A 26791-nucleotide genomic window follows, 5' to 3' on the forward strand; every position below is an offset into this window, starting at 1 on the left:
AGGCCTTCGTTTCGAACAAAAAATCTTACAGGGATACCATTTCTTCTGAGAAATGTGTTCAGTTCAATAAATTTACAAAACACTATTTTGGGAGGACAAGCCGGTGAGGGAGGTATTCTTGTCTTCTCAAAGGTATTAAACTCCACAAGACATTATGCTGTACAGTGAAACTAATTGCAAGTAAGATACCGTTAATTAAAAAGAAGAGAAGTGAAGCACAACTACAAGTTCAAACTTGTTACAGCGTTAACCTGCCTGAAGTGGACATAATAGCGGGCACTCCTCCTTTTTATGGTACATCCATATTGGAGTCAAATTCGCCGTGTAGCATTTTGTATTGGGTAGCATTGGGTCTTATGTCCTGTCACCATGTCCTGTTCCTAAATCTGTATTTCTAAACATTCCTCTGAAAAGGCCAGACAGGATGTTGGAACAATTAGGAGCAACTAGAGTTTCTTGGACGATTAAAATTTAAATTAAATTACATCTACATATATCATATCTATATTAGTCTGAATGTCCCAAGAGTGCTACATTAAAACACCCACTTTTGCCATTTCTAGCCAAAACACCAAGTCCAAGTAATTAATAAAAATTCCATTATCGAGAGGTCTTACTGCTGTTTATAACGCATTTTCCCCTAGCATATATGCTTGACTTACTTAAATATCCAGCCGTCTTGGTGCCAGCGTCGAGATAGCTGACAACATCCTTATCTAGGACATCCGGACTTGAGCAGTTGTAGGTGCATCTTCAGGTCTTATTCCCGCCTTACTCGTGTAGGTTATCGGACAATCTCATTCTTAAACAACCACCTGGTGGTCACAGGGTTGAAGTTGTATGAGTGTTACAGACGTTTCTTCTGGCATTTGGAGGATATAACCGTACCATCTCAGCATACACTGCGCTACTTAAGGGAAAATGGAATCTGTATCGTGGGGTTCAGGAGACTGGTGATGCTGATAAAATAGCAGGACGGAGCCCAGAGATGCATTATCTCTTTTATGAGAGATAATGCTTCCCTTATCTCTGTGAGGCGACTGATAACAGGGTTATGCCAGATTTTGTTGTGTCTCTTTGGGATAGAAGATGCTTTGGCGAATCGTGCAAAGATTTCGCTCTTGACTCATCCATCACTTGACAAAACGAAACCGAGGTAAGGGAGCCCCTTCACGACTGCTACTTTTTTGACATACTCCAACTGCGGGAGATTTGTTGAGATGACCGTGGATCAATAAACATAACTTTCGTTTCACTCCAACTGATGTTGAGCCCAACTTTGCTAAACCCTTCTTCCATAACTGTCAGCGCTATAAAAAGTTCTTCGAAGATGTTTTTCCTGAGCACCAAATCGTCAGCGAAGTACACGTTTCTCAAAAGTATGTCTCCGAACTTCAGGCCGAAGTTCAGTTGGTTAGTCGTCCTCATCATCAAATAATCAATGACGCAATAAGAAAGTTTGGGGCGGTAACCAATCCCTGTGGAACTCCTGCACAAATTCTGAACAGCTAGCTACGCTTCCCGTCGACTTAGGCACGTCTTGTCGTTCGTTCACACAGTTTCCCAAAGAGAGAGTAGTGCTTCTGATACAGACGGACTGTTCTTATCATGGGCAATAACAACTCCCTATCTACAGGGTCAAAAGCGGGTTTAAAGTCGAAAAAGGCTTGCAAATGTTTTAGCAGGAAGGGAGAGGAATGCTATTCTCCGATTTCCAGATGATAGCAGGTTGTATTTGTCCCCTATAAACTTGGAGTTTTTACCGAGAAGATCGGTCTCGTTGGCCTGCTATTGAGATATGGTTACTCTTCAAATACCGACCGAGTAGGGCTTTCGCTCCAGGTCAGATGGGAGATGGGAGTTCACCGGCTTTACTGACCTTATTCCTGGGATCTGAATAGAACTAGAAACAGTAGAACCCAGATACTGAGATTCCCTTGGATGGGCTCTACCCGTCACATGAGGTTGTATTTACCCTGATTGGAGTGTTCAGTTTGGGAGTGTTCAGTCTGTGTTCAGTTCAATCTCCTTATCCAGAGGTGCGTGGTCAGCAGCAAGAGTCTGTCTCATTCTGGGCGAGCTCTACTCACGAACTCACAAGCAGTTCATAAAAAATGAAATAATGTTGTAAACTGTTTATAGTTTTACTAATTCTTGTAAACATTATGCAATGGACAAAACTCTTAGGGCGAAGGTCAGTGGATATTTTTAGGGAAGATTGCCTAAGGCAACAGAAAGTACATTTTTATGACTACAAGTAAGTAAGTAAGTATGACAGCACTAGAACCTTAAGGTCCAAACCGGCGGTGCTGATCTCCGTTTCGTGGCCGTTCAGCCAGGAAGAACAAGCTTGTGAAAGGGAGGTGAGATGGTGACAGCTCTCCTTGGAAAAGATACTCTTCACAAATAACCGTAATATTTAACTATCAAGCATTGTGAATATAAGGTTGAATTTTGCATGAGGAGCGGAGCATTTAGGAGAGCTTTTCCCTATGTATAAGAAAATTCTGTCTTACCATTATATAAAGTGAATACACGTGGGAACTAATCTACAGTCTGTTTGTTCATATTTGTTTTTAGAAGTTAGTAAATTGATTGACTTACTGATGAATAGATCTTACTCTAACAGCATTGTTGTGCAATATTAAAGGGCAAAGAAAGGTAGGTTGACTGCCGTGGCCATTCTCATTATTAGGATGACTCCGAGTATAAACAGCAGAACAGACAAAAATGTTTTTTTTCAATGGTGAGTGCAACCTTGACACTTAAAACGAGAACAAAATATTCTACATCTTCAAGCCTATAAGCAGTTTTAGGGGAGGGACAGAGGGGGCACTTGCTCTGGGTGTAGAAACTTTAGGGGCTCAAAATTTAAATTAAAGAAACTAACAGTTATAATCATTTGTGTTTTTCGAAATTTTATTTTTATTGAAATAAATCAGGCTACAGGGCGCAGTCAATAGATGAAAATAATTTATGAACTTTTAATTTAATACAATGAAAATAAATAAAAAATAATTAAATAATAATAATTAATATAATTAAATTAATTAAAAACACAATTAAAACTTAAATAATTTAAATGATAAACTAAAAAATAATTAAACAAAATTATTAATTTATTGATAAATTCAAGGTAATTTCGTTAATAAATGAAAATTTTGTTAAAATTTGTTCTGAGAATTTTTGTGGGAGAGAGGGGGGGGGGCTAATCAAGATTTTACCCCGGGCGCAAGACAGGTAAAACCCACCATTGTTCAAACCCCCTCTTCTTACTCTAAAGTCTAACTTCTTATTTCAATTACCAATGCTGTAAAACAAGAGGAATATCAAAAAATGTTTAAATTTTTGTCACAATGATTTTAGACTAGAAGATTCGTGATCCCTAGATCCTAATCTAGAATTTAGAGTTAAAATGCTTGTTTATTTGTGATTGGCTTCAATAATATAGCATTTAGTTCAAATGTTTTGAGAGGTAATCGATAAATAACAAGCTTCAAGTTTCCAGCTGGCTGTATTTGCTCCATTGTAAAATATTTTGGTTCCCGTATACATGGGGTAGTTTGTAGTTGTTTTAGGTTTTGACCTAACTATTTAATTTTATTTTGAAATTTTTTTTTTTATAATTTATATTTTGATCCACGTTAAAAGAAGTTTAAAAAAGTTGAACTTCATGAAGACAATTATTTCAAGGACCTAAAGTCTTTTGTAGTAAAACTAATTTTGTGGAGGGGGAAGAGGCAAATATTTGCTCACTCACTAGTAATTTTACCAGTTGTTTTTTCACCAACAATTGATCATTGTCGTTTCGAGCAAAATCTCAAGTGACCTAATTCAAGTGGCCTAAGCTATTAGGTCTGGAGGTACTTCTCCCACCTGAAATCTATTTCGTACTAAAACGATTAACATGTGAAAACAGTTGGAAAAATCTTTGAAGGCACATTTTCTGTCCTAAACCTAGTCCATTTGACCGGTCTCTTTAATTATGAGTCCTTTTTCTTTCTTTTTATTTAATTCTGTCTCTTGCATAAAATCACAAATACAACTTATATCGGTATATTATAGACTCAAACATTGGAGGAATATAGCAAAAAAAAATGGAATTATTACTCATACAGAGCCATCCATAATTACTATTTTTTATGGGAAGAAAAACCGGAAAGAAAAGATGAATGCCTCACCGATGAAATAACCTTGAACTTAAACGAGGCTTGGCTAACAGAAGTGAAATGATGGCTACATTCAGGAAGCAATCATCAATAGTTTCCCATAATAAAGTTGACGAAGGTTTTCTATTTTAACAGATATAATAGTGATAATCATGAACTGGCTAGTGAAGGCAGCTGCTAGGCCTAGATTCATCAATTAATAAGAATTAGCTAGACTTGGAAAGCAAATTCAGGCTGCAAGTGGGAAATATTTTTGGCTAGCAGTTTAGATTGCCCAATTCAAATTATTATCTTTATGGCTTAAAAGCTACCTATGAAGTTCACTATTTACTTTACGAAGCGATATTCGAAGATACGAGGCAATACTAGATGAGAGTGCCATATTCGTGAGCTGGCTAGCGAAAGCGGCTTCACTTTCGAATAATTCACTTGAATTAAAATAAAACTCTTAATTCAGGTAAGGGAATACAAGAACTTGAAAGTCCCATGGGGAAAGGACCCCCAAATAAGTTCCTAATTCGAGGCCTTTTATTACAATTAAGGCGGTACAATCGATAGCCCTGCATTTTACATAAGGGGCTTATTTTGGGACCCGAATATTTTTATTGCAACACTTTGATATAAAAAGTATTGTTTGTATCTTTTCAATTTTTGGCAAATAAGAGACATTGCTCTAGCTTTACCTGTAGTAAGAAGCCGTAAGCCTTCAATGTGTCATTTTTTTTTTCATAGCCACTTCGTATGGAACAAGCGGTCGTAGAAACATCGGAGGGATGACCTGATTTGAAATTGAAAGTTCTACTGTCCTTTTTAAGAGTTAAAAGGGGTTAGAAGGAATAAATACCCTCTCAATTGCTATTTCTAGCTATCATCCCCCCGTAACCTCCGAAGACATCCAATTAGAGATTTTAAGAGAGCCATTTTGCTCAAAATAGTCAAAAGATTCAATAAATATGTCTCCAGTGATGACATAAACCAAACAGCCGTAACTGATTCAAATTACCAATTATTAAAAAAATGCTATATAATGGAAATTGGGGGGTGTGTGTGAGTAATATATCAGGAACAACATAGTCGTTAATAACACACTGGTGTCCAAACAAAAACCTTCAAGCAAGATTTTTTAAGGAATCGTTGGGCTAACACCTCAAACGTGTGTCGGAAAGTAACTTTCAGTGTTTATAATTTTCTACAAAAATAAATAAAAACAGGTTTTTCTTACGGAAATAAAGAACGAAGTTGGAACTTTAAACGAAGAAAAATTTTTGCCCAAAATATATCTTCAAAACACAATCAAATCAACTAACTTGTGATATTTTCCAGCATTTGTAGAATTCTAAAAACTAACACTTTACAGAAGTTTAGCTTGCTTGAGATTTATAGATAATTATAATTTCACAGTAAAAAACCACAACTGTTCAAAATGCACATCGTTTTCAATGAAACGCAAAAACCTTTAAACCGTTTAAAGATTCTGACGGAGTGGAAAATAGACAGATAGCACAACTCTTATTTGAAAACCTCGACTTGCCTAAATATATCAGTTTTTTGTGTGTGTTCTTGTTGATGTTATGACAAATAAAAAAACACACTGCTCGTAGTGCAACTCGTTTTCAGTAAAGCAAAAGTGACGCTCTGGCTTTTAGAAAGCAGGTTTTTAACCTTCTTTCTGTTTGTGGTAGTTACTGTTCGTTCTAAGTATGACTTGAGCATTCCTTTTAATTCCTGTTTGTTTTGGGTCTCATGTACTCGCTGACAGCAATATCTTTTGCGTTTAAGTTTTGATCATTATGCGACTTTAATTTTGGTCCTCATCGGTTTTAAATTAGCTTTTCACTTTTTTGAAAAATTTCATTTTCGGAAGATATTTTTAAAAATTGATTTCCAGTCACAAACTGACTCATCTGTTGGTAAAAATTAATGCTGTAGATCTAGCTAAAATAGATGAAAAGGCTTACCAATAGCAAGTATCCCAAGAATAATACCACTTAAGAGGAGCAAGGCTAGGATAGACAAACAACAATATCTTCGAATAAAGCCTTTTTCACCTCCAAGTTCCTTAGTGATGTACAGCTTTCCACTCCTGGAAGAGAATCCACGAATATTTATAGATTTCATTTCGTTTTTTAATTCCCAAACGTTCCCTTCACAAAATGAAAAAAATCACAAAAAATCATAATGTGTTTCTTTGCCCAAGCGCAGACTATGGACGAAAACTACCGTATACCCACATTCACAATTACCATGAAAATTATGCAGGTGCAGCTGTATCGTAAATTACCACCCTTGTCCTTAACATAGTACTATACATTTAGTACTGATTAATTATGCTAACGAGGAAGATTCCCTAAATTTCTTTGCAAAAAGTAACAATATACCTACTACATATAATTGTAAACATCGATGAGAAGCAACCAGCCAATAGTTAACCGGAAAACTTTGGCGTGACCCTATAGTACCGATAGTACCGGTTTCCTCAGAGAGCGGATATCAGATCAGTCAGTTGTTTTTGATACTCACTAATGAGTATGCGTTTTTTCCCCTAAAGGCACGTGAGTATACCTTGTGAAAGAGTTCGCGTAAAATCAAAGGGTTTCATTAAAAGCTGACAATTTTTATACATAGATTGGGAAGCATACCCTGTTCTGTCTCGCGGCTCAGGAATGGAGCCGGGACTTAGGCAAAGCTTTTTTTCCAGAGAGGAGGGGGAAAGGGCAGAAAAATTTTCTCTGGTTCTCTGAAAATAGTAGGCATATACGTTTCAGTTATTTCTTTTTATGCCTAACGTCCGTTAGGTTATTTGGCTAGCTGGTTATAAATTAAAAATTGGAACAATATCAAGGCTTGTTTGAAAAAGTAAGCACATGATAATACACTATTTCTATGAGAGAACAAGATATTTTTTTTGTCACACTAACGTAACTAGATAGGGGCTAGGGAGATTAGGCCCTTCGATGGATTCAGGTACTCTAAATTAAAATCCAACAAAAATTATATAAAGAATTAAACTTCAACGTGGTTTAAGCCTAAAACACAAGCAAAACAAAAGGAAACATGTTTACAAAACATTTCTTGCTTCATAATATGCAGAATAATCAGAGTTAACATATTTTGCAAGGGGAGAACCTTGTATTTCCAGTTTCTCTATCACATTTCTAAATATTTGCGTCTATTCTCTAAATCTTGACAATCATTTATAAACAAATGCCCAAACACTATCTAACCTAGCCTAGTCCAACCTAATTTTTCACGATTAGTCTATTCTGATGTGAGATTATAATTAGATGGCAGTGGTGGTATTTAATTACAGAGATAGAGTATTTGAAAATGGAAAAGTGCAGTCGAATCCATGTTTATTTTTCAGAGTTTCGTTAAAAAAAAATTGCACAACAATGAAAGAAGTAAAGGTACAGGTTTTCCCCGTGTGAAATGTGTTAACTCTGATTATTCTGCATATTATGAAGTAAGAATTGTTTTCTTAACATGTTTCCTTATGTTCAGCTAGGGTCCTAGGCTTATACCCTTCAGATTGTCGTTACTGTCCTTACGACAGGATGCAGCAAAGACCAAATCTGACATGTCAGATCAACCGTCTATATCCAAACCAGTTTTCTATTTTTATTTTTTTCTATTAACAAATGGGTTAAAAAAAAACACAACAAAGAAATCTCCATATAATACTAACAAAACAAGATCGCGTATAATACTAACAATCAAACAGTTCGTGGTAACGAACTGTAAGTAAGGAGCGACCCGGCTCAATAGTAACCAAAACTCTAAAAAATTGAACTTTGATATCAATAGCTACATCAAAAGAATCGCATTTTAATGCTGATTTTAAATATATAAGTTTCATCAAGTTTAGTCTTACCCATCAAAAGTTACGAGCCTGAGAAAATTTGCCTTATTTAGGAAAATAGGGGGAAACACCCCCTAAAAGTGGTAGGATCTTAACGAAAATGACACCATGAGATTCAGCGTATCAGAGAACCCTACTGTAGAAGTTTCAAGCTCCTACCTACAAAAATGTGGAATTTTGTATTTTTTGCCAGAAGACAAATCACGGGTGCGTGTTTATTTGATTTTTTTTTTTTTTTTTTTTTTTTTTTTTTCCCAGGGGTCATCGTATCGACCAAGTGGTCCTAGAATGTCGCAAAAGGGCTCATTCAACGGAAATGAAAAGTTCTAGTGCCCTTTTTAAGTGACCAAAAAAATTGGAGGGCATCTAGGCCCCCTCCCACGCTCATTTTTTTCCCAAAGTCAACGGATCAAAATTTTGAGATAGCCATTTTGTTCAGCATAGTCGAAAACCATAATAACTATGTCTTTGGGGATGACTTACTCCCCCACAGTCCCTGGGGGAGGGGCTGCAAGTTACAAACTTTGACCAGTGTTTACATATAGTAATGGTTATTGGGAAGTATACAGACGTTTTTAGGGGGATTTAATTTTGTTTGGGGGTGGGGCTGGGGGAGGGACTATGTTGGAGGATCTTTCCTTGGAGGAATCTGTCATGGGGGAAGAAAAATTTAATGACAAGGGCGCAGGATTCTCTAGCATTACTATAAGAAAACAATGAAAAACAAACATGAAAACGTTTTTTCAAATGAAAGGAAGAAGTAGCATTGAAACTTAAAACGAACAGAGATTATTACGCATATGAGGGGTTCTAAAAATACTTTAGCATAAAGAGCGAGGTATTTAGGAGGAGATAAATACCTTGCTCTTTATGCTAAAGTATTTTTAGTAATTTCAACTATTTATTCTACGGCCTTTCTGATTCAGGGGTCATTCTTAAAGAATTGGGACAAAACTTAAGATTTAGTGTAAAGAGCGAGGTATTAACGAGGGTACAAACCCCCTCGTATACATAATAAAAATATAAGGTTATGAAAGTTTGTTACGTAAGTTAATTCTTAAGTTACGTATATTTTTTACTAATAAAAACGTTCATTAAAAATTAAAAGTTCTAGTTGCCTTTTTAAGTAACCGAAAAATTGGAGGGCAACTAGGCCTCCTTCTCCACCCCTTATTTCTCAAAATCGTCTGATCAAAACTAAGAGAAAGCCATTTAGCCAAAAAAAGAATTAATATACAAATTTCATTTTAATACTTTATGTGCGGAGAGCCAAAACCAAACATGCATTAATTCAAAAACGTTCAGAAATTAAATAAAAAAAACTAATTTTTTTAGCTGAAAGTAAGGAGCGACATTAAAACTTAAAACGAACAGAAATTACTCCGTATATGAAATGAGTTGTCCCCTCCACAATCCCTCGCTCTTTACACTAAAGTTTGACTCTTTGCCACAATTCTACTTTTTAAAACAATTAAAAGCTTTAGCGTAAAGAGCGAGGGATTGTGGAGGGGACAAATCATTTCCTATACGGAGTAATTTCTGTTTGTTTTAAGTTTTAATGTCGCTCCTTACTTTCAGCTAAAAAAATTAGTTTTTTTTTATTTAATATCAAAATAGGTTCAGATGCATATAAAAAAAGACAATAGTACTTACCGGTTATTAGAAACACACCCAAAAAGTGAAGCTAGGTTAAACCTAATGAAAAATAACAAAACATGACGCTAAAATAATATTTTATAAACAAAATTTTGGAAATCTAACTTAATGTAACCCAACCCTGACCCCAGCCCACGCCAAAATAGCAGTGACAGTTGGGTGACAGGGATTTTATTTCAGGATATTTTTTTCGTAGGAATAAGTTTATTTTTATATACATTTAGGCAATAACTTTCAAATAAAAAGAGCAATTAAATTGTATGCATATTGAAATAAAATACAGTAAATTCTAAAAGACAAGGATTCCTGGCAAAGAGATCAATTTATTAATCAGTAACGTATTTAATTATAATACATTTAATCTTAGAAAAAAACAAACTCAAACCAAAATTACAGAAAGGTTTATTACTTCCGTAGAATATAACCGATGTAGACTCATCTTTATGCAATTCACTACGCCTTAGAAAAGTCTACAGAAGGAGTAGAGAAACTCAAAAATTGTCTTGCCTGCATAGATACCATGTTTTGATTTATAACATGTTTTGTTACCATGTTTTGATAGTAATTTCTGTTCGTTTTAAGTTTTAATGTCGCTCCTTACTTTCAGTTAAAAAACTTGTTTTTTTACTTAGTTACAAAAAAGGCGAGTCTATCTAGTGGATCTTACTTACTATGGTCGATCCGAGAGCACTCAAAACACGGGTTTACTATAGGCAAGATGCATGCCAAGCTGTAAATATAACATGACTTACAATTAATGAACTAATTAATCAATGTTGATTAACTATAGACGAATCATGTATTTTCATCAGAAATAAGGAGTATGCAAAATTTCTGCCAATCGAACAACGAGAAGCGGGTGAAGTATTGGTTTCGAGATTTTACCCCGACAGAAAAAGTTACTTAAAGTGGCCCAAAAAATGGATTGAGCATAAAACAGTTAATGTTAAAACCACGCTGAAAAAGAAAACTAAGTAATTCAAATTAAGAAAAATAATTAATTCACAAATGTATGAGAGAGAGAGAGAGAGAGAGAGAGAGAGAGAGAGAGAGAGAGAGAGAGAGAGAGAGAGAGAGAGAGAAAGAGAGAGAGAGAGAAGTTTATTAATATTAAATAGAAGACAATACAAAATACAATTCAAAATCGTGTTACAATACACATAATTCCCCTCGAAAGGCTCCACGGCCAGGGATACAAGGGGTATAAGAACAAAAAATTATTATACAAGCAATAAATTCAATATAGGCAATCACATATAGCAGTTTACAGGCAATATATTTATGGGGGATACAATATAAGCAACAACTAGAAGGAGAAAAGATAAAACATAGAGAACATACCTGAGGCCTGGGAGCAAAGTGCAGAGAGGATAACCACACAACACTAACAAAACACAGGGGCCATCAACTCCTCAGAGGAAAAAAAATTAATCTATTTGATTCTTTATTAAATGATCCTTAAGAATCCTTTTAAAAGTCCCAAACTAGTGGCATTTCTGCACTGAAAAAGGTAGTGAATTCCACACCTGTTGACAATTGAAATCTGATCGAATGGTAGGGGTTGGTGCCTGGTGTTTTCTACAGCCGAAATCAGTTCATTAACATAAATCAAAAATAAAATGGGACCAAGAACAGATCCCTGCGGGACGCCATAATATACTTCAAAAGTGCTCCGGAAAAGCGGATCAATTGAAATAAGCCTACCAGTAAGATATGAATCAAACCAAGAATAAGCGTTTGATCTTATACCAATATGTGATAGTTTCCAAAGAAGAATCCGATGAGTCAAGGAATCAAAAGCTTTACGAACATCCAAAAATAAAGCTGCCGGGATATGACCAGAATCTATTGCCGAATGAATGAAATTCGATAAAGCTGCGCAAGCATGCTCCGTAGACAGACTCACTCGGAATCCAAACTGGAAATCATGCAAAAAATCCTTTGCATCCAGAAAACTAAGAAGCCTGGATAGCATAGCCATATCTCAAAAATTTTGCCAAAAAAAAGATAGCATATCTCAAAAATTTTGCTAAAAACAGATAGGAAAGAAATTGGCCTATAATTAGCAGGATCACTCCGAGAACCACCTTTATAGAGTACTATAACCTTAGCTCGCTTGAGAGATTCAGGAAAAATACCTTTCTCGAAAGACAGATTGACGAGCTTAGTCAGTGGTGACAGAATAGCAGGCAGAATGGCACGGATAACCCTTGTAGGAATTTTGTCTGGTCCTGAAGACGATGATCCTTTAAGAGCATTCACGATACGAGCTACCTCAAATTCAGAAACATAATTCAAGACCATCGACCTCAAACATGAGGTTCCAAGAAAGGCTCTGAAATCGCAACGAGAAGTTGCAGAGCTTGCAGAGGAAGTAGTTACCTTTCCTATATTAGCAAAATAAGAGGTAAGCTCTAGCTGAACATCTACATCTCCTTGGACGGTTTTACTATCGATTTTCAGCATTGATGGAACTGAAGGCAGAGGGGGAGTAGGTCTAAGAACTGAATTAATTAAATACCATGTCTTCCTTACATCCTTCCCACATTCACAAAATTTTCTATGATAATACTGAGACTGCCTTCCGACACAGAGAATTAAATATATTCCTATAGGCCTTGAATCGTTCGCGATGAGCTAAAGATGATGAAGCCTTGTAAAGCTTCCACAAATAATTTTTCCTTTTCCAGCTTTTATGGAGACCTGGAGTCATCCATGGATTCAGGGGTGCTATCCTTTTCGAAGTATGGGGCGCGGGACCCCGATTGCAAATTTCCAGGATTCCTTCTTTAACTAAATCATATAAGGAATCAAAAGAGTGGTTAAAATCTGAATCAGAAACCAAACTACCCCATGGTACATCAGCCAGACAAGAATTAAGTAGACTTAGCTCAGTATCACCATAACGGAAAAATGGGAGATTATAAATGGTGATGCTATGCTCTTATATCGGGAAACAGCGGGAAAATGATCAGAAATACCACTAACCAGTACCAAATCATCTAAGACATCTAGTGACGAAAAAATATTATCGATAAGAGACGCTTGTGTTTCTGTAACTCGGATTGGTATACAAACTGAAGGTAGAGTTCCCGAAGAGAGCATCATTGACAAAAATCAATAGCTGAAGCAGAATTTTGATCCAGCAGGTTGAGGTTAAAATCACCCATAAGGATTAGTTCATAGGGATGTTTTTGGACTGAGTCCAAAACTTCTTCCAGAATTTTCAAAAACGAAGGAATAGATCCACTGGGGGACCTATAAACCAAACCCACAACTAAATACTTACGCATTGATTTAATCTCAATAAATAGGGATTCAAAGACTCCTTCCTCATTTCTGGTCAAATCATTTCGGACATTATATGCAAGACGATCAACAATATAAAGCATAAGGCCACATCTCGCCATCTGTTTCCTATTCAGCCTCTCCATCCTATATCCTTGAATATCTAAAAGGACATCCTTTTTTGAATCCAGGAAAGTTTCACATAATCCTATAACATCAGGAGTTCCAACACTAACGATCCGTTTCAGCTCATCAAAAGACAAGCAGAGTCCCTGAATGTTCAGATGAAACACAGAGAAAATATCATCTCGTTTAGAGGAGGCAGAACCATTTAATTGCGAAACATACTTACTTTTAAAAGCCGAATTAGAATCATTATTCATCTGATTTTTACTTCCAATTGAATTATTAATAATATTTTCAATATCTAAAGGATTATTTTGTAAATCAAGTAAACGATCCCCCAAAGAGTTGATACCAGCCTGGCCACTACTCATAGTAGATGGCAGTTCCGCCCCACGACCAAGCCCACCAGACCACAGGTATAAGGAAAAAATATAAGGAAAGAAGAGTAAAAAAAAATATAATCAAGGTATGGACAAATAATGATAATAAAATCAAGGTAAGAATAAATAAGAAAAAAACAGGGAAAGAGAAGAAAAAAGAAACAAGGAAAAACTAAGAAATAAACAAATAATTAGCACTGGTAATATAAACCATTCATTCATAAACATAATAATAATATCACCCAAACCATTATCATACATTGACCTCACGCCAAGGAGTACTCCTCCCCCATGCCTCTCCCACTGAAAAGTAAAATCACTAAAACTCACAGTAAATGGGTTTGTTCTAATACTATACTGTTGGTGCAAAAAAACAAAAACAAATAGCAATACAATAAAAAAGACACAATATTTGTTGTAGCAGAACTATTTTTATTGAACTATATTTTTATTTCACTATTACTATTTTTATTGCATCGGACAAAACTAACTCAACAAATAATTCAAGCAATACTTTTTTCTCATCAAAACACAAAAAGTGTCCGGGCTTCCACAAACTCACTAAACAAAAAAAGAAAAAAAATTATTCAGTCATGTAATCCAGTCCATAGAATTGCCCCGGCCATTTCCTTGCCTTCGCTGTCGTTGCGTTTGAATCAGGCTACTAGTATCTGGTGGGATTTCATCAAACAAAAACATTTCCACTGGCCCTTCCTTAAGGTGACGAATACATAGAGATGGTGGTATGGATCTCGCAATCCAAGTTTCAAAACCTGTTTTTTCACGAATACTGGTTCCTGTAGCTAAAAGTTTTTTTCGAACTTCTCGAACAGACGGGGGAGAATCACCGGATAAAAAAACATTCTGATTGCCCATGATTGTTTTTCCACGAAGATTTCGAGCTTGTTTTGGAACTGTCATTTTCAGCTCCCTGTTCTCCATGATAACCTTTATCAGCTTTTTTTCAGGCTTAACATCAGCTATCTTGTATTTGGGTACCTCATGGATTCCAAGGCATGACGAAATTATACTATCGAAAATCGCCTTAGCGTTTACAGTATCAATCGCTGTCACGTTCCATACTAGAATATTTTTATCAGTTTCTTTACTTTCCAGCTTCATCATTATATGCCTTAGGCTAGATAACTGCGATTTCAGTAGAGAATTTTCACCAACCAGCACAGAAATGTGGTTCTTCAAATCATTGGTTTCTACCTCAAGGCTGATCACTTTAGGCTTAATACCTTCCACCTCCAATTTCGATTCCAATACAGATTCTTCGATCTTAGAAATCCTTTGGTCTAATCCTTTAAAATTAACATTCAGCTCATTTAACGTAGTTGAATTTTCTTTAACAGTCTGTAAAACTAGACTCAAACTATCAGCTAGTGATTTCGATGAGATTCCTTCCATAGAACTGGATGTGAGAAAAAGCTTGTCAGATTTTTCCTTCTTCCTCTTTCCTCCCATTATACAAAATAGTAATTGAATTCCAAGAAAAAATAGACTGTAGAAATATACTACCACGTAAAACTCCTTTAATTACTCACTTTGCGTAATATTGGCATCTGAATCTATCCAAAAAAATGTCAACAGCAAATTGACCTTGCTGAACACTAAATGAACGGTCCGACGCAAAGTAGGAGTATTTACCTCGAATGCATTCTTGTTTTATCAAAACTTTGTGAGAGTAAATCTGGTTTAAGATGTTCACTGAATGAATGCTATATGTGAACTGATGTTTTTTTATGTAAGAAACTGTTGAATTTGTCTGGCTTTGATTAAAGTTTAAACACAATTCAGCGTTAGTAGTGTCTATAAGGGAGTGGTAGTCACCTTCAGTCCTTGTTTTACTGAAACTGCTATTTTCAGCTAATGCACTCCAGTCTTGTGCGTTTAAGCTGATAAATTTAAGTGATATGATAAAAAAAATATTATCCTATTTTTATGGCACTTGGTATTAACCAAGTGACATATAGCAATCGCAAATTCTGTCGGTCTGTCGGTCTGTCTGTCGGTCCTGGTTTTGCTACTTTAGGCACTTCCAGGTAAGCTAGGACGATGAAATTTGGCAAGCGTATCAGGGACCTGACCAGATTAAATTAGAAATAGTCGTTTTCCCGATTTGACCATCTGGGGGGGAGTGAGGGCCGGTTAATTTGGAAAAAATAGAAAAAATGAAGTATTTTTAACTTATGAGCGGGTGATGGGATCTTAATGAAATTTGATGTTTGGAATGATATTGTGTCTCAGAGCTCTTATTTTAAATCCCGACCGGATCTGATGACATTGGGAGGAGTTGGAGGGGAGAAACCTAAAATCTTGGAAAACACTTAGAGTGGAGGGATCGGGATGAAACTTGATGGGAAAAATAAGCACAAGTCTCAGATACATGATTAACATAATCGGAACGGATCCGCTTTCTTTGGGGTAGTTGGGAGGGGGGGGGGGGTAATTCTGAAAAATTAGAAAAAAGAGGTATTTTTAACTTACGAACGGGTGATCGGATCTCAATGAAATTTTATGTTTAGAAGGATATCGTGTCTTAGAGCTCTTATTTTAAATCTCGACCAGATCTGATGACATTGGGGGGGATTTGGGAGGGGGAAACCTAAAACTTGAAAAAAGCTTAGAGTGGAGGGATCGGGATGAAACTTGGTGGGAAAAATAAACACAAGTCCTAGATACATGATTGACGTAAACGGAACGGATCCGCTCTCTTTGAGGTAGTTGGGGGGGTATTTCTGAAATTAGAAAAAATGAGGTATTTATAACTTACGAACGGGTGATCGGATCTCAATGAAATTTGATATTTAGAAGGATATCGTGTCTCAGAGCTCTTATTTTAAATCCCGACCGGATCTGGTGACATTGGGGGGGGAGTTGGGAGGGGGAAACCTAAAACCTGGGAAACACTTAGAGTGAGGGGATCGGGATGAAACTTGGTGGAAAAAATAAGCACAAGTCCTAGATACATGATTGACATAACCGGAACGGATCCGCTCTCTTTGGGGTAGTTGGGGGAGGGGTTAATTCTGAAAAATTAGAAAAAATGAGGTATTTTTAACTTACGAATCGGATCTCAATGAAATTGATATTTAGAAGGATATCGTGTCTCAAAGCTCTTATTTTAAATCCTGACCGGATCTGCTCACATTGGGGGAAGTTTGGAGTGGGGGAACCTAAAATCATGGAAAAAGCTTAGATTGGAGGGATCGGGATGAAACTTGGTGGGAAAAATAAGTAGAAGTCTTACATACATGATTTACATAATTGGAACGGATCTGCTCTATTGGGGGGGGGGGGGTTAATTCTGCAAAAAGAAAAAATTACGTATTTTTAACTTACGAAGGAGTGATCGGATCTTCATGAAACTTCATATTTAGAAGAACCTCGTAACTCAGATCTCTTATTTTAAATCACAACCGGATCAAGCGTAATTGGGGGGGGGGGCAGTTGGGGGGACTTGAAATCTTAGAAAATACTTAAAGCAGTGAGATCAGGATGAAACTGGATGGGAAGAATAGAAACCTGTCTAATATACGTGACTGACATAACCGGACCGGATCTGCTCTCTTTGGTGGAATTGGGGGGGGAGGTAATTTTGAAAATTGAGTTATTTGTAACCTACGAAAGGGTGACCAGATCTTAATGAGATTTGATATTTAGAAGGATCTTGTGCTTTAAAGTTCTAATTTTAAATTCCGACCAGATCCTGTGACATTGGGGGGAGTTGGAGGGGGAAACCGGAATTCTTGGAAAACGTGAAAATTGGGGTATTTTTATCTTACGAATAGATGATCGGATCTTAATGAATTTGATTTTTAGAAGGGATTCATGTCTCAGAGCTCTTTTTTCAAATCCTGACCAGATCTTTTGACATTGCGGGGAGTTGGAGGGGGAAATCTTGGAAAAACACTTGGAGTGGAGGAATCGGGATGAAGCTTGGTGGATAGAATAAAAAAATGTCCTTGATACGTGATTGACAGAATCGTACTGGATTCACTCTCTTTGGAGGAGTTGGGGGGAGGGGTTCAGTGATTTGGCGAGTTTGGTGCTTCTGGACGTGCTAGGACGATGAAAATTGGTAGGCGTGTCAGGGAGCTGCACAATTTGACTTGATAAAGTCGTTTTCCCAGATTCGACCATCTAGGGGGCTAAAGGGAGAGGAAAAATTAGAAAAAATTAGGTATTTGTAACTTACGAGTGGGTGATCGGATCTTAATGAATTTTGATATTTAGAAGGACATCGTGACTCAGAACTCTTATTTTAAATCCTGACCGGCATTAAGCCTCTTATTCCTTTTTAAATCAATCTATTGATTCATAGAATTTTGTTAGAGCTCATACCATATGATCTCTTGGCTCTCGGCTCTTCTTGCCTCGTCACAAGTGCCATATGAGATCTTAGCTCTTGTTTGGAGGGGTACTGGGAGGATGAAGGGGGCAAAATCCTTTTGAATAGGGGATTTAATTTTGATATAACCAAATTCACACTTGAAACGAACTAAAAAGTTAAAATTTGTAATTAAGATAGTTAAATTTGGAATTTTGTTATGCAAATACTAATAAATTCATTTATATTTTGACTTCAAATGGATGAAAAACACAAATGCCATGCAAAGAAAAAGAAAAAAAACAAAACAAAAGGAACTCACACAAGATAAACTATAGTCGTTACAGTTTTAACAACATAGTTTTACATAAACATTTCCACTCTTATCCCATGATTCATGAATTTCTTAGCCTTGGGGAGAGGAAGAATCGTTTAGAGACAAGAGAGGATGATTGCAGACCTTCCACAATAACAGATGGTAGTGCTAATGGTAAATGTGAAGTGATAAAAAATTATCTTTTTTAATAGTTGGTAAATGTAGGTTCAGGTTGTTCAAAATATACTTAAGTAGGGTGGTGACCTACTGGCCTGTACCCCTCCCTCTGATATCTCAAAATTCTAACGTTTTCTCCTGTAATGTTTGATGTAACTTGCTTGTATTTGCGTTATAAACCGTACTCCCTCCAAAGTATTGGGTCCTCCCGAAATAAAACTCTTTGTACGTGCCTGCTAATGCTCTTTTAATAAAATAAATAAGCCACACGAATGACTAGATTATTCCAAGCCTGAACCGTTATTATTTTTTTTCTCAGAAACCTTAGATTTGACATCATGCAATGAAACCACATTAAAACAGTGACTTAATGCTTATTAGTCAACCTTCTCTAGCAATTGGACTTCTTCATAATTAGGAATTCCAATCTCAAAGCGATCAAATGATGTCCGCTATAATGGAGATCATTATTCATCATTCACGCTTTTCTCGCTTTTCTTCTATGGTCAATCAAAACATAGCATTGTTCTTACAGAGGATAACAAAAAAAGGGTTATTCTTCAGTATGAATCAGTAATTGTTGTAATTACGGTAATTTATTTTGGAGTCACTAGCAATAATTTTTAGATAAATAAGTGGGCCTCTTTAACTGAATGTAATGTCTTAACTGTTTTGCTTGAAACACAACTGAATAGTACAAGTTAGCAGTCTTTACCCCCCCTCTCTCTCTCTCTATTTCTCTCTCTCTCTCTCTCTTTCTTTCTCTCTTTCTACCTATCTCCCCCTCTCTTTGAAACACTAGAGGAACCAGTGTTTCCACAAACTCCGTTTTTTTGTTGTTTTTTTTGGAGGGGGGAGTCCTCAAATTTCCAGAAATTAAATTGGGCTCCTCAAAATATTCCCAAAAATTATCGTTTATAAATGCTGGAACGTTAGCACAAAAATATAAATCCGGAATTTTTGTCAACTTAAACGAAAAAATACAGGATAGCCCACTATTGCTTTTTTAAGAGTTACAAACGATGTAATTTAGATGTTTTAGAGCCACAAACCATGAATAAAGCTTAAAGGTTTCCTTAATTACCGTTCATATTATTCTTGCTGTAAGGGAACCCAACGTATCCTCACAAGATGCATTTTGAAGGCCAAATAAGTCGCACATACACTTCACAAAAATTACAAGATAGTGACTAAAAAAAAAAAAAAAAAAAAAAAAAAAAAAAAAAAAAAAAAAAAAAAAAAAAAAAAAAAAAAAAAAAAAAAAAAAAAATTGGGGAGCGTGAAGGTAAAATAGTAGTCGAACTCTTGCATAGTGGGAGGTTGAAGGAGAGGCGGCGATCCCCTCATATACGGAACACACTCTGTTCGTTCTAAATTTTAGAGCCACTGTTTACTCACATTTGAAAAAAAAAACTTTATTTTGTTTTATTTTAATTTCTGTTCTTATTTAGTGTGATACTCAGGGTTACCTAAATATGAGGGAGGGAGGCTGTAGCCCATACTTTTTGCGCTACATCTCACTTTTGTATAATGATACTTCCAGAATAATGAACCATTTAGGTGTGTTTGCTTTACACAATAAAAGGAGGGGGCCTAGGTGCCCTCCAATTTTTTGGTCACTTAAAATGGCACTAGAACTTTCTATTTTCGTAAGAATGAGCCCTCCCGTGACATTCTAGGACATTGTAGGACATTCTAGGGAAAAAACAAACAAAAAAAACAAATAAACACGCACCCGTGATTGGTCTTCTGGCAAAAAATACTAAGTTCCACACTTTTGTAGATAGGAGCTTGAAACTTCTACATTAGGGTTCTCTGATACGCTGAATGCGATGGTGTGACTTTCGTTAAGATCCTTTAACTTTTAAGGGGTGTTTCCCCCTATTTTCCAAAACACGGCAAATTTTCTCAGGCTCGTAACTTTTGATCAGTAAAACTAAATTTAATAAAAACTTATATATTTAAAATCAGCATAAGAATCTGATTATTTTGATGTATGTGTTAGTATCAAAATCCGGGTTTTTAGAGTTTCGTTTACTATTGTGCCGGATCGCTCCTTACTACAGTTCGTTACCACAAACTGTTCGAAAATTGTTGTATTGAAGCACTGCTTCTGGGGGAGGTGACCTCTTTTGTTCCTCGAATAGAACACTAGAAGATTAAGTTTCCGTTCAAAAGAACACTTTCCCGATACTCTACAACCACTGGTTTGATACCATCAAAAACAAGACAAACATGAACGCATGAACATCCTTAGAAAAAATACGATATTTCGTATTTTTACAAATAGGAGCTCGAAAACTCTGCACACGCGTTCTCAAACACGTTGGATTATATGGTGCAGTTCTCATCGAGATCACGCCTCTATTAGGCGTACGTCTTCCATTGTACTAAAATTATTCTAAGATTTTACTAAAATAACTAATACAATTAGAACAACTTATAAAATAACTAAAATACTATATAAAAACTTATGCTTGGAAACAGCCAAAAAACTTTATTGTTCTGATATATATGTTATTTTCAATTTTATGCTTCTTAGAATTTTGGTTCCTATTCACAAGGGTCGTTCTTTAATTACCGTCTACTACTCATGAACAGTTTGACAGATCAAAAAGCATTCAATCCTACTCAAATTTCTTTTGACTGGATGCTTAAGTTCTGAGACCACGATTTAAGGAGATCTTTTTATATTCCTAACACGTGTTTCTACATCTAATTTTTATACAAATTTTGAGTCTAAAAGTTTATTTGAGAATTTTTATACCTTAGATTTGATGACCTTTAGTTTTGGAAATCCTGGTGCTTTTTGACTATATTCTTGCTCTAGGCATCAAAGAAATTCCAGAGATATCAAGTTCATTTGTTAGGTATAAACGTTTTTTAGGCTATATTATGGGTTGTCAATTTACTTGTTCGGTATATCGAACTGCAATTGAAAAAAAAAAAAAATGAAATCACTACCTACAGATAAAAGTAGCCAAATCCATGGTCGAAAAGATTTTGCTGTCGCAAATATGAAAAAAGAAACTTAACGCTTTCTCAGCAAAAATAAATAGCTCACCTCAAACCCTTTTTGCTTTGATTCACTGGAACAAGAAGATCGTTATATGGTTGGGCAAACAAATTCTTAACATCTTTTTCAGGTATTGTTATATTTGTTTGATAATATCCATTTTTATCACTGTCGTCATTTGTTAAACCACTAAAATCCTCTTTCCCTCTAGACATCGGAGTTTGGGGTGGTGAAGGTGAGGCCGTATTAGCGTCCGAACTGTCCTCACTTGTTCCGATCAGATTGGATTCTGAGTCATGACTTCGAACACTTTCGCTACAATTGTGGCTTGTGTTGTCACTGCTATCAACATGAGGCTTTGAATCCAACGAAGACATGTTCGAAGATTCCGTGTTAATGCTGTCATTCATTTCTGCAAGAGAATGAACGCTTTGAGAGTTGGACAGAGATTAAATTTTGCAGATATTCCGCGCTGGTGACAACCACAGACCGTTAGGTTTGGCACCAGAGGTTGTGCATCTCTTTCCAAGCTGGATTATTATCGAAACGTTGGAATTTCCAACGGTTCAATTTCTAAGGAAATAAGACAATTGACTTCTCTGCTCATCTATTAAACAAATAGGTGAGGGGGAGGAAATGATTTTTTTTAGAATGGAGACAAACTAACTTCAATATTTTAGCGTAAACGTTTAGTGGTCGTCCTCAGCAACAGGTTATAAGAGAGCGATGATAAATATTAGAAACTAAACAGGAGAGTTTAGTGCTACTAAAGAATTTGACAGAAAAATAGTAAATAGAAAGTCAAGAACAAAATAGTACAAGAAATAAAATAAAAACACGACAAGAAACACTCTCCTAAACTAACAACAGAAAGTCAATATAAATTTGGAACTTATTTGTGAATAGGAGTTTTAGGAGATGAGGATGCTGTGAGTAGGAGATATCAGCTGTTTGAAAGCTCATTTAAGAATGTTAGCAAACTCAAATTTTCTAATTTTTCTCGTTTTCAACTCTTCCTCTATTTCCCTTTTTATCTTTATCTTTATTTTACTATGCCCGAATATGATCTGGCTGAAATATTTAGAAAAAATTATTTTGTCGCTGTTCTGAATTTTTTTTTTAGTATGTACTTATTTGAAATCTTAAATGGCTTTGATTCCCCCCTAAAAAAAGAAGGTTTCAGAGCTTTTAAAATGAAAAACGTTTGCGGATATAAGTTTCGCGTTAGACTTTACTAGGAAAGATTATTTTGTTGTCCTTTTAACTGATAAAGTCCAGAAATATTAGATCCCTACTGACTCACCAAACTCGAATCCCTGATCTCTATATTTGGAAAATGGGATAACCTTTCCCAAAATTGACAACTAAGCTCAAATAGCTATTTAGAGAGGCTTTCAACCTTCATGGTCCATTACGTTGAAAAAAGTATTAAAATACCTTAATTGATATTGAAAAATAAGATTAACATTCCGATGAGAACTTATGTCATATTTTTTGTAGACGACGAATTTATATTATCCAAACTATTTTTTATTTTTATTTTGAGTTTTGATTTTTTGCTGGATCAGTCATTTCTGTATTCTTTTTAGATAGTTCCGCAGAACTACCATAATAAGCCTATTACAAATTGATCTAAAAAAGAACTAATTACGAGTCACAGGACGTTTCTTAGCGTCACAGTTGATATTTCACAAAAAAAACCAACGAAAGATGAAATTCTCACGATACTTACTAGATAGTTAACATTTGCCATGTTTTACATCCCGTGTCTACCTGTCTGACAGAATGCCACATAAAAAACGCATAATGGGGGTGGTTCAGTGGATTCAAGGGGTTTATATCGTTACGAAAATTTTTGGGGTCGTTGTCCTTTTTATGAAAGATATCAATAAGACTGGTTTCTTAATGACTAAAAAATGAGGAGGAATTTGACAACCTTTTCCTTTATTTATAGTGAAATACTTATTTATATTTCCTGTCCTTTTATAAAAGCATTTTTAGATCTCACTTGTCCGATGCAACAAATGAATCAATGAATTAGACGTTAAAACAAATTTAAATGAAAAACATTGTATGATTATTGAGGGCACTATAGTGTAAGGTGTTGTAAAGACAAGGCTCTTGTGGTTTTAGGGTATTAGTGAGACAATTAGGAGGAAAGGAATTTATAAAAAACAGAGGGATTTTGGCGCCTCCGTGGAAGGGGTTTCCATAACTGAAAGATAGACTACCCAGCAAAACGGCTGGGCACAACTTTAGATTTTGACAATTGATTGCAAAGCACCAAAACTTAGAATATTGTTTGTTTCAATTATTCAAATATGTTTGGTTTCTTTACAAGTGTAGGTTGCACGGGCACCAATGAGAGGGGGGGGGGGGGGCAATTGGCACTCCTCAGATTTTGAAAATAGCTCTTTTTGCATTTTCACTTACAAAATAGAAAAAAAAACATGCCCAGCCAATATAGTCTTAAAATACTTGTTTGTACATTCATCATAAATCGAAAAAAAAAGTTTACCCCCTCCCGCTCCTAATTTCTCATTAAAAAAAAAACTAAAAAAGTGTGAATTGTGTGTGATATCTTAGGAATTTAATAGCGTTTTTCTGTTCATATTGAAATAATTCGTTACATCGTAAAAGTGCCGTCAGAGAATTTGGCTATTTTAGTCTTGAACCTTTCCACTGTATTTAAGTTTTGCCTTTTAAGTTACCAGAATAAATGTTTACAACTTTGGCAACGAAAATTGTTGAGGGATCGCGAGGGGGTACAGGCTTATTTCAATAGAAATTAAATAAAATAGTAAAAGGCTGTTCAAGTGGGGAATCAGACCTCAACATGCTCCGTGGCATGCTCATTCTGCAAAAACAGGAGCCAGCTCAGACAGAGGCGCCTATACGCTCATTAATGGGTCGAGACCTCCCAGAAAATATAAAATGGTTCTGTAAGAGCAACTAACAGTCCCTTTTAAACTATTAATTCGTGATCAAGGACGTGTGCAGAGGGGCTTTGGGGCCTGTGCCATAGGAAATATTAAATTTTTCCGAGTTTCTGGTACTTCTTATTCGAATTATCAAATGAAACGTTTTTTTTTTATTGTTGTCACATTAAAAAAAAATAAATCCCAGCGCACAAGACTGGTAAAAGCCATCTCAAAATGACGAGTTTTTGAACCCTGCGGAAAACCAAAACATGCCAAAAATCCTGCTAAGTTTATACTTAATAACATCACTGATTTTCAATACCACTGGATGCTTTTGCTTTAGACATCTCTTTGCTTCCTCGGCTATTTTATCCTTCCCATTTTATCAGTGATGGATAATAACTCGCAATTATGGTGGCAGCTTTAGAAGAGAATAACCACGATATCAGATATTCATTGATTGAGCCTTGGAGGCAGCGCTTCTAATTTAAAAATCGGGCCTGTATTTCATGAGAATACCATAAACGATTATAATTACTTATTGTTCCTTATTTTTGAAACAGGCAAGTATTCAAAGGGCTAATGAACTTTATTAGCGATTGCTCTTAATACTAATGTTTGCAACAAGATGGGCTACAGATGAAAACAAATCAGCCTAATAATTTTTTTTTAGTTGGTTTGAGTCTAAATTCGAATTGTAGTTTAACTTAAAATAGGAGCCAATAACTTATTTCGGAGGGGAAGGGAGAAACCCTTATTTTAATTTCAAGGCATTTCCCTTTTCTTCGTTCGTTATCAAGCCTACTGTTTTGTAGCTTAATAAACTCAGACTTATGCTTAATAAGAGAAATTGACAAAGATGTAGCATTCTCCTAATGCCTCGTGGCCTGCTCGCAATGCTTCTGCAAAGTTTTGGGTGACTTGTTAGTAATTTGAGCAAAGCGGACAACACCCATGATTAAAGCTCCCCGTTACCTCGTAGCCCAGCTTTCAAACTTGCAGCCATTTAAAAGAACTTCTACTCTACTAAATCATGGTCTTTGTTGAATCTAGGGGAGACAGGAGTTGTAGGCCAACTTCTAGAGGCAATACGACCCAGAGGATAAATCACCTGGCAGTTTATGAACGTTCGGCGAAGTTCAGTTACCCGAAAAAAAGCTATTTGACTACTTTTTTTTATTTGGCCCATGTCATTGCTTAGCTTTTTCTTAGATGTCTCTTAGTCATGGGGTCATGGGTGAAATCATGCATGTAAGTCATCTGGACCAAGACCACGCAATCTACACACCGCCGGAAAACACGTTTCAATGACATCATTTTTTGTGATGTAACTGCCTATTTCTCCCATGATAAATTAAGAAAGATCAATACCCGTGGTTACCGGTATGAAATACATGAACTCTTCTTCATTTCCGCCAGTTACGTCACAGAAACTTGCAAATTATTTTTCTCTTGACGCATCTTGTTATGCAGAAGAAAGTTGATTTTTATGTATATCTAACATGGCAAAAGATTTTGTAATTGCTGCTTTCAGAAAAAATTGCGAAAAAATGTTTTTTCACCATGCAAAAACTGTTTTCTTTTTAGTCAGAGTTCTTAAGTCTTAGATTCACTGCCTCACTTACACCCTCCTGCTTCAGTACGGGCCCCTCATCTTCAATAAGAGTGTCAACATCTTCCTCCTTCCCAGAAACTGACTGAAAAACAATTTCTTCGTGCGTTAATACAAAGGGGTATTTGACTTGACTCAAAATTTAGAAAGTTTGAGAAAGAAATTTCAGATGCAGTACTAATTTGTGGCATTAACTTACTGCAACGTAATTCCTACACGTATTCAGGAATTCATGTCAAGGAGGGGCTAAATATGGTGATGGGGGCTATAATTTGAAAGGGAGGAGTTCGTAGGAATATTCCAAAAAAGTGAATTTATTATTAATACTTTTCGATGATTAATTGAAACAGTAAGAGACCAAAACTATATTAGTATTTTCTGGCTCTTCGTCACTACCCATCTGCAAAGTTTTGGTTTTAGATAAAGAGCCTTTTTTGTGCTTAATATGCCATTTTGTGTATGCAGGTTTGAGGTGACATTCTTCTAAGCTTACCGATCAATATGCTATGGAAGCCAGTTATTTCTGCTGTTCATAAAATCAACTGTTCATAAGGCACAATAGGAAAAGTTTGATTGTTCAACTATGTCGCTGAACAAGGGACCGTTCGGGCAATCAAATATTATGGCTTTCAGGCTTTGATGGCTACCTTTTTTTTATCACTTAAGTTGACAGGCCTACCAACAGTCAGTGAAATAAATGCAACAAAATTCATCAGTACAAAATTCATTGGAACATATTAATTATACGCCCCTCGGTCGTATTGTAACTAGTGTTTCCCGGACTTCAGACCGGTGTATCTTGTCTTTTCCTGTTTTTTGAATTTTGCTGGTATGAACAAACTATAGATTACTTCATTAAAAATTTTCTCCCTTCTTCGTGATTTTATGCTTTGTTAAAAATGTTAATGAAATACGAAGGTCCTGTGGATCCCAGA

General features: G+C 35.9%; 1 protein-coding gene across 1 annotated transcript in view; it reads right to left on the reverse strand.

Moving 5' to 3' along the window:
* The window catches only part of LOC136032180 (uncharacterized), an 80697-nt gene that overhangs the window by 40596 nt on the left and 13310 nt on the right, over window positions 1-26791 (reverse strand). Inside the window, exons 2-3 of the mRNA XM_065712374.1 lie at window positions 21372-21735; window positions 6128-6252 (exon numbers count right to left, since the gene is read on the reverse strand). Coding sequence (XP_065568446.1) covers window positions 6128-6252; window positions 21372-21733 — 487 coding nt within the window. The 5' untranslated portion in view covers window positions 21734-21735. The remainder of the gene's footprint in view (window positions 1-6127; window positions 6253-21371; window positions 21736-26791) is intronic.

The sequence above is a fragment of the Artemia franciscana genome, chromosome 10 (genome assembly GCF_032884065.1).
Source record: "Artemia franciscana chromosome 10, ASM3288406v1, whole genome shotgun sequence".
Classification (NCBI taxonomy): domain Eukaryota; kingdom Metazoa; phylum Arthropoda; class Branchiopoda; order Anostraca; family Artemiidae; genus Artemia; species Artemia franciscana.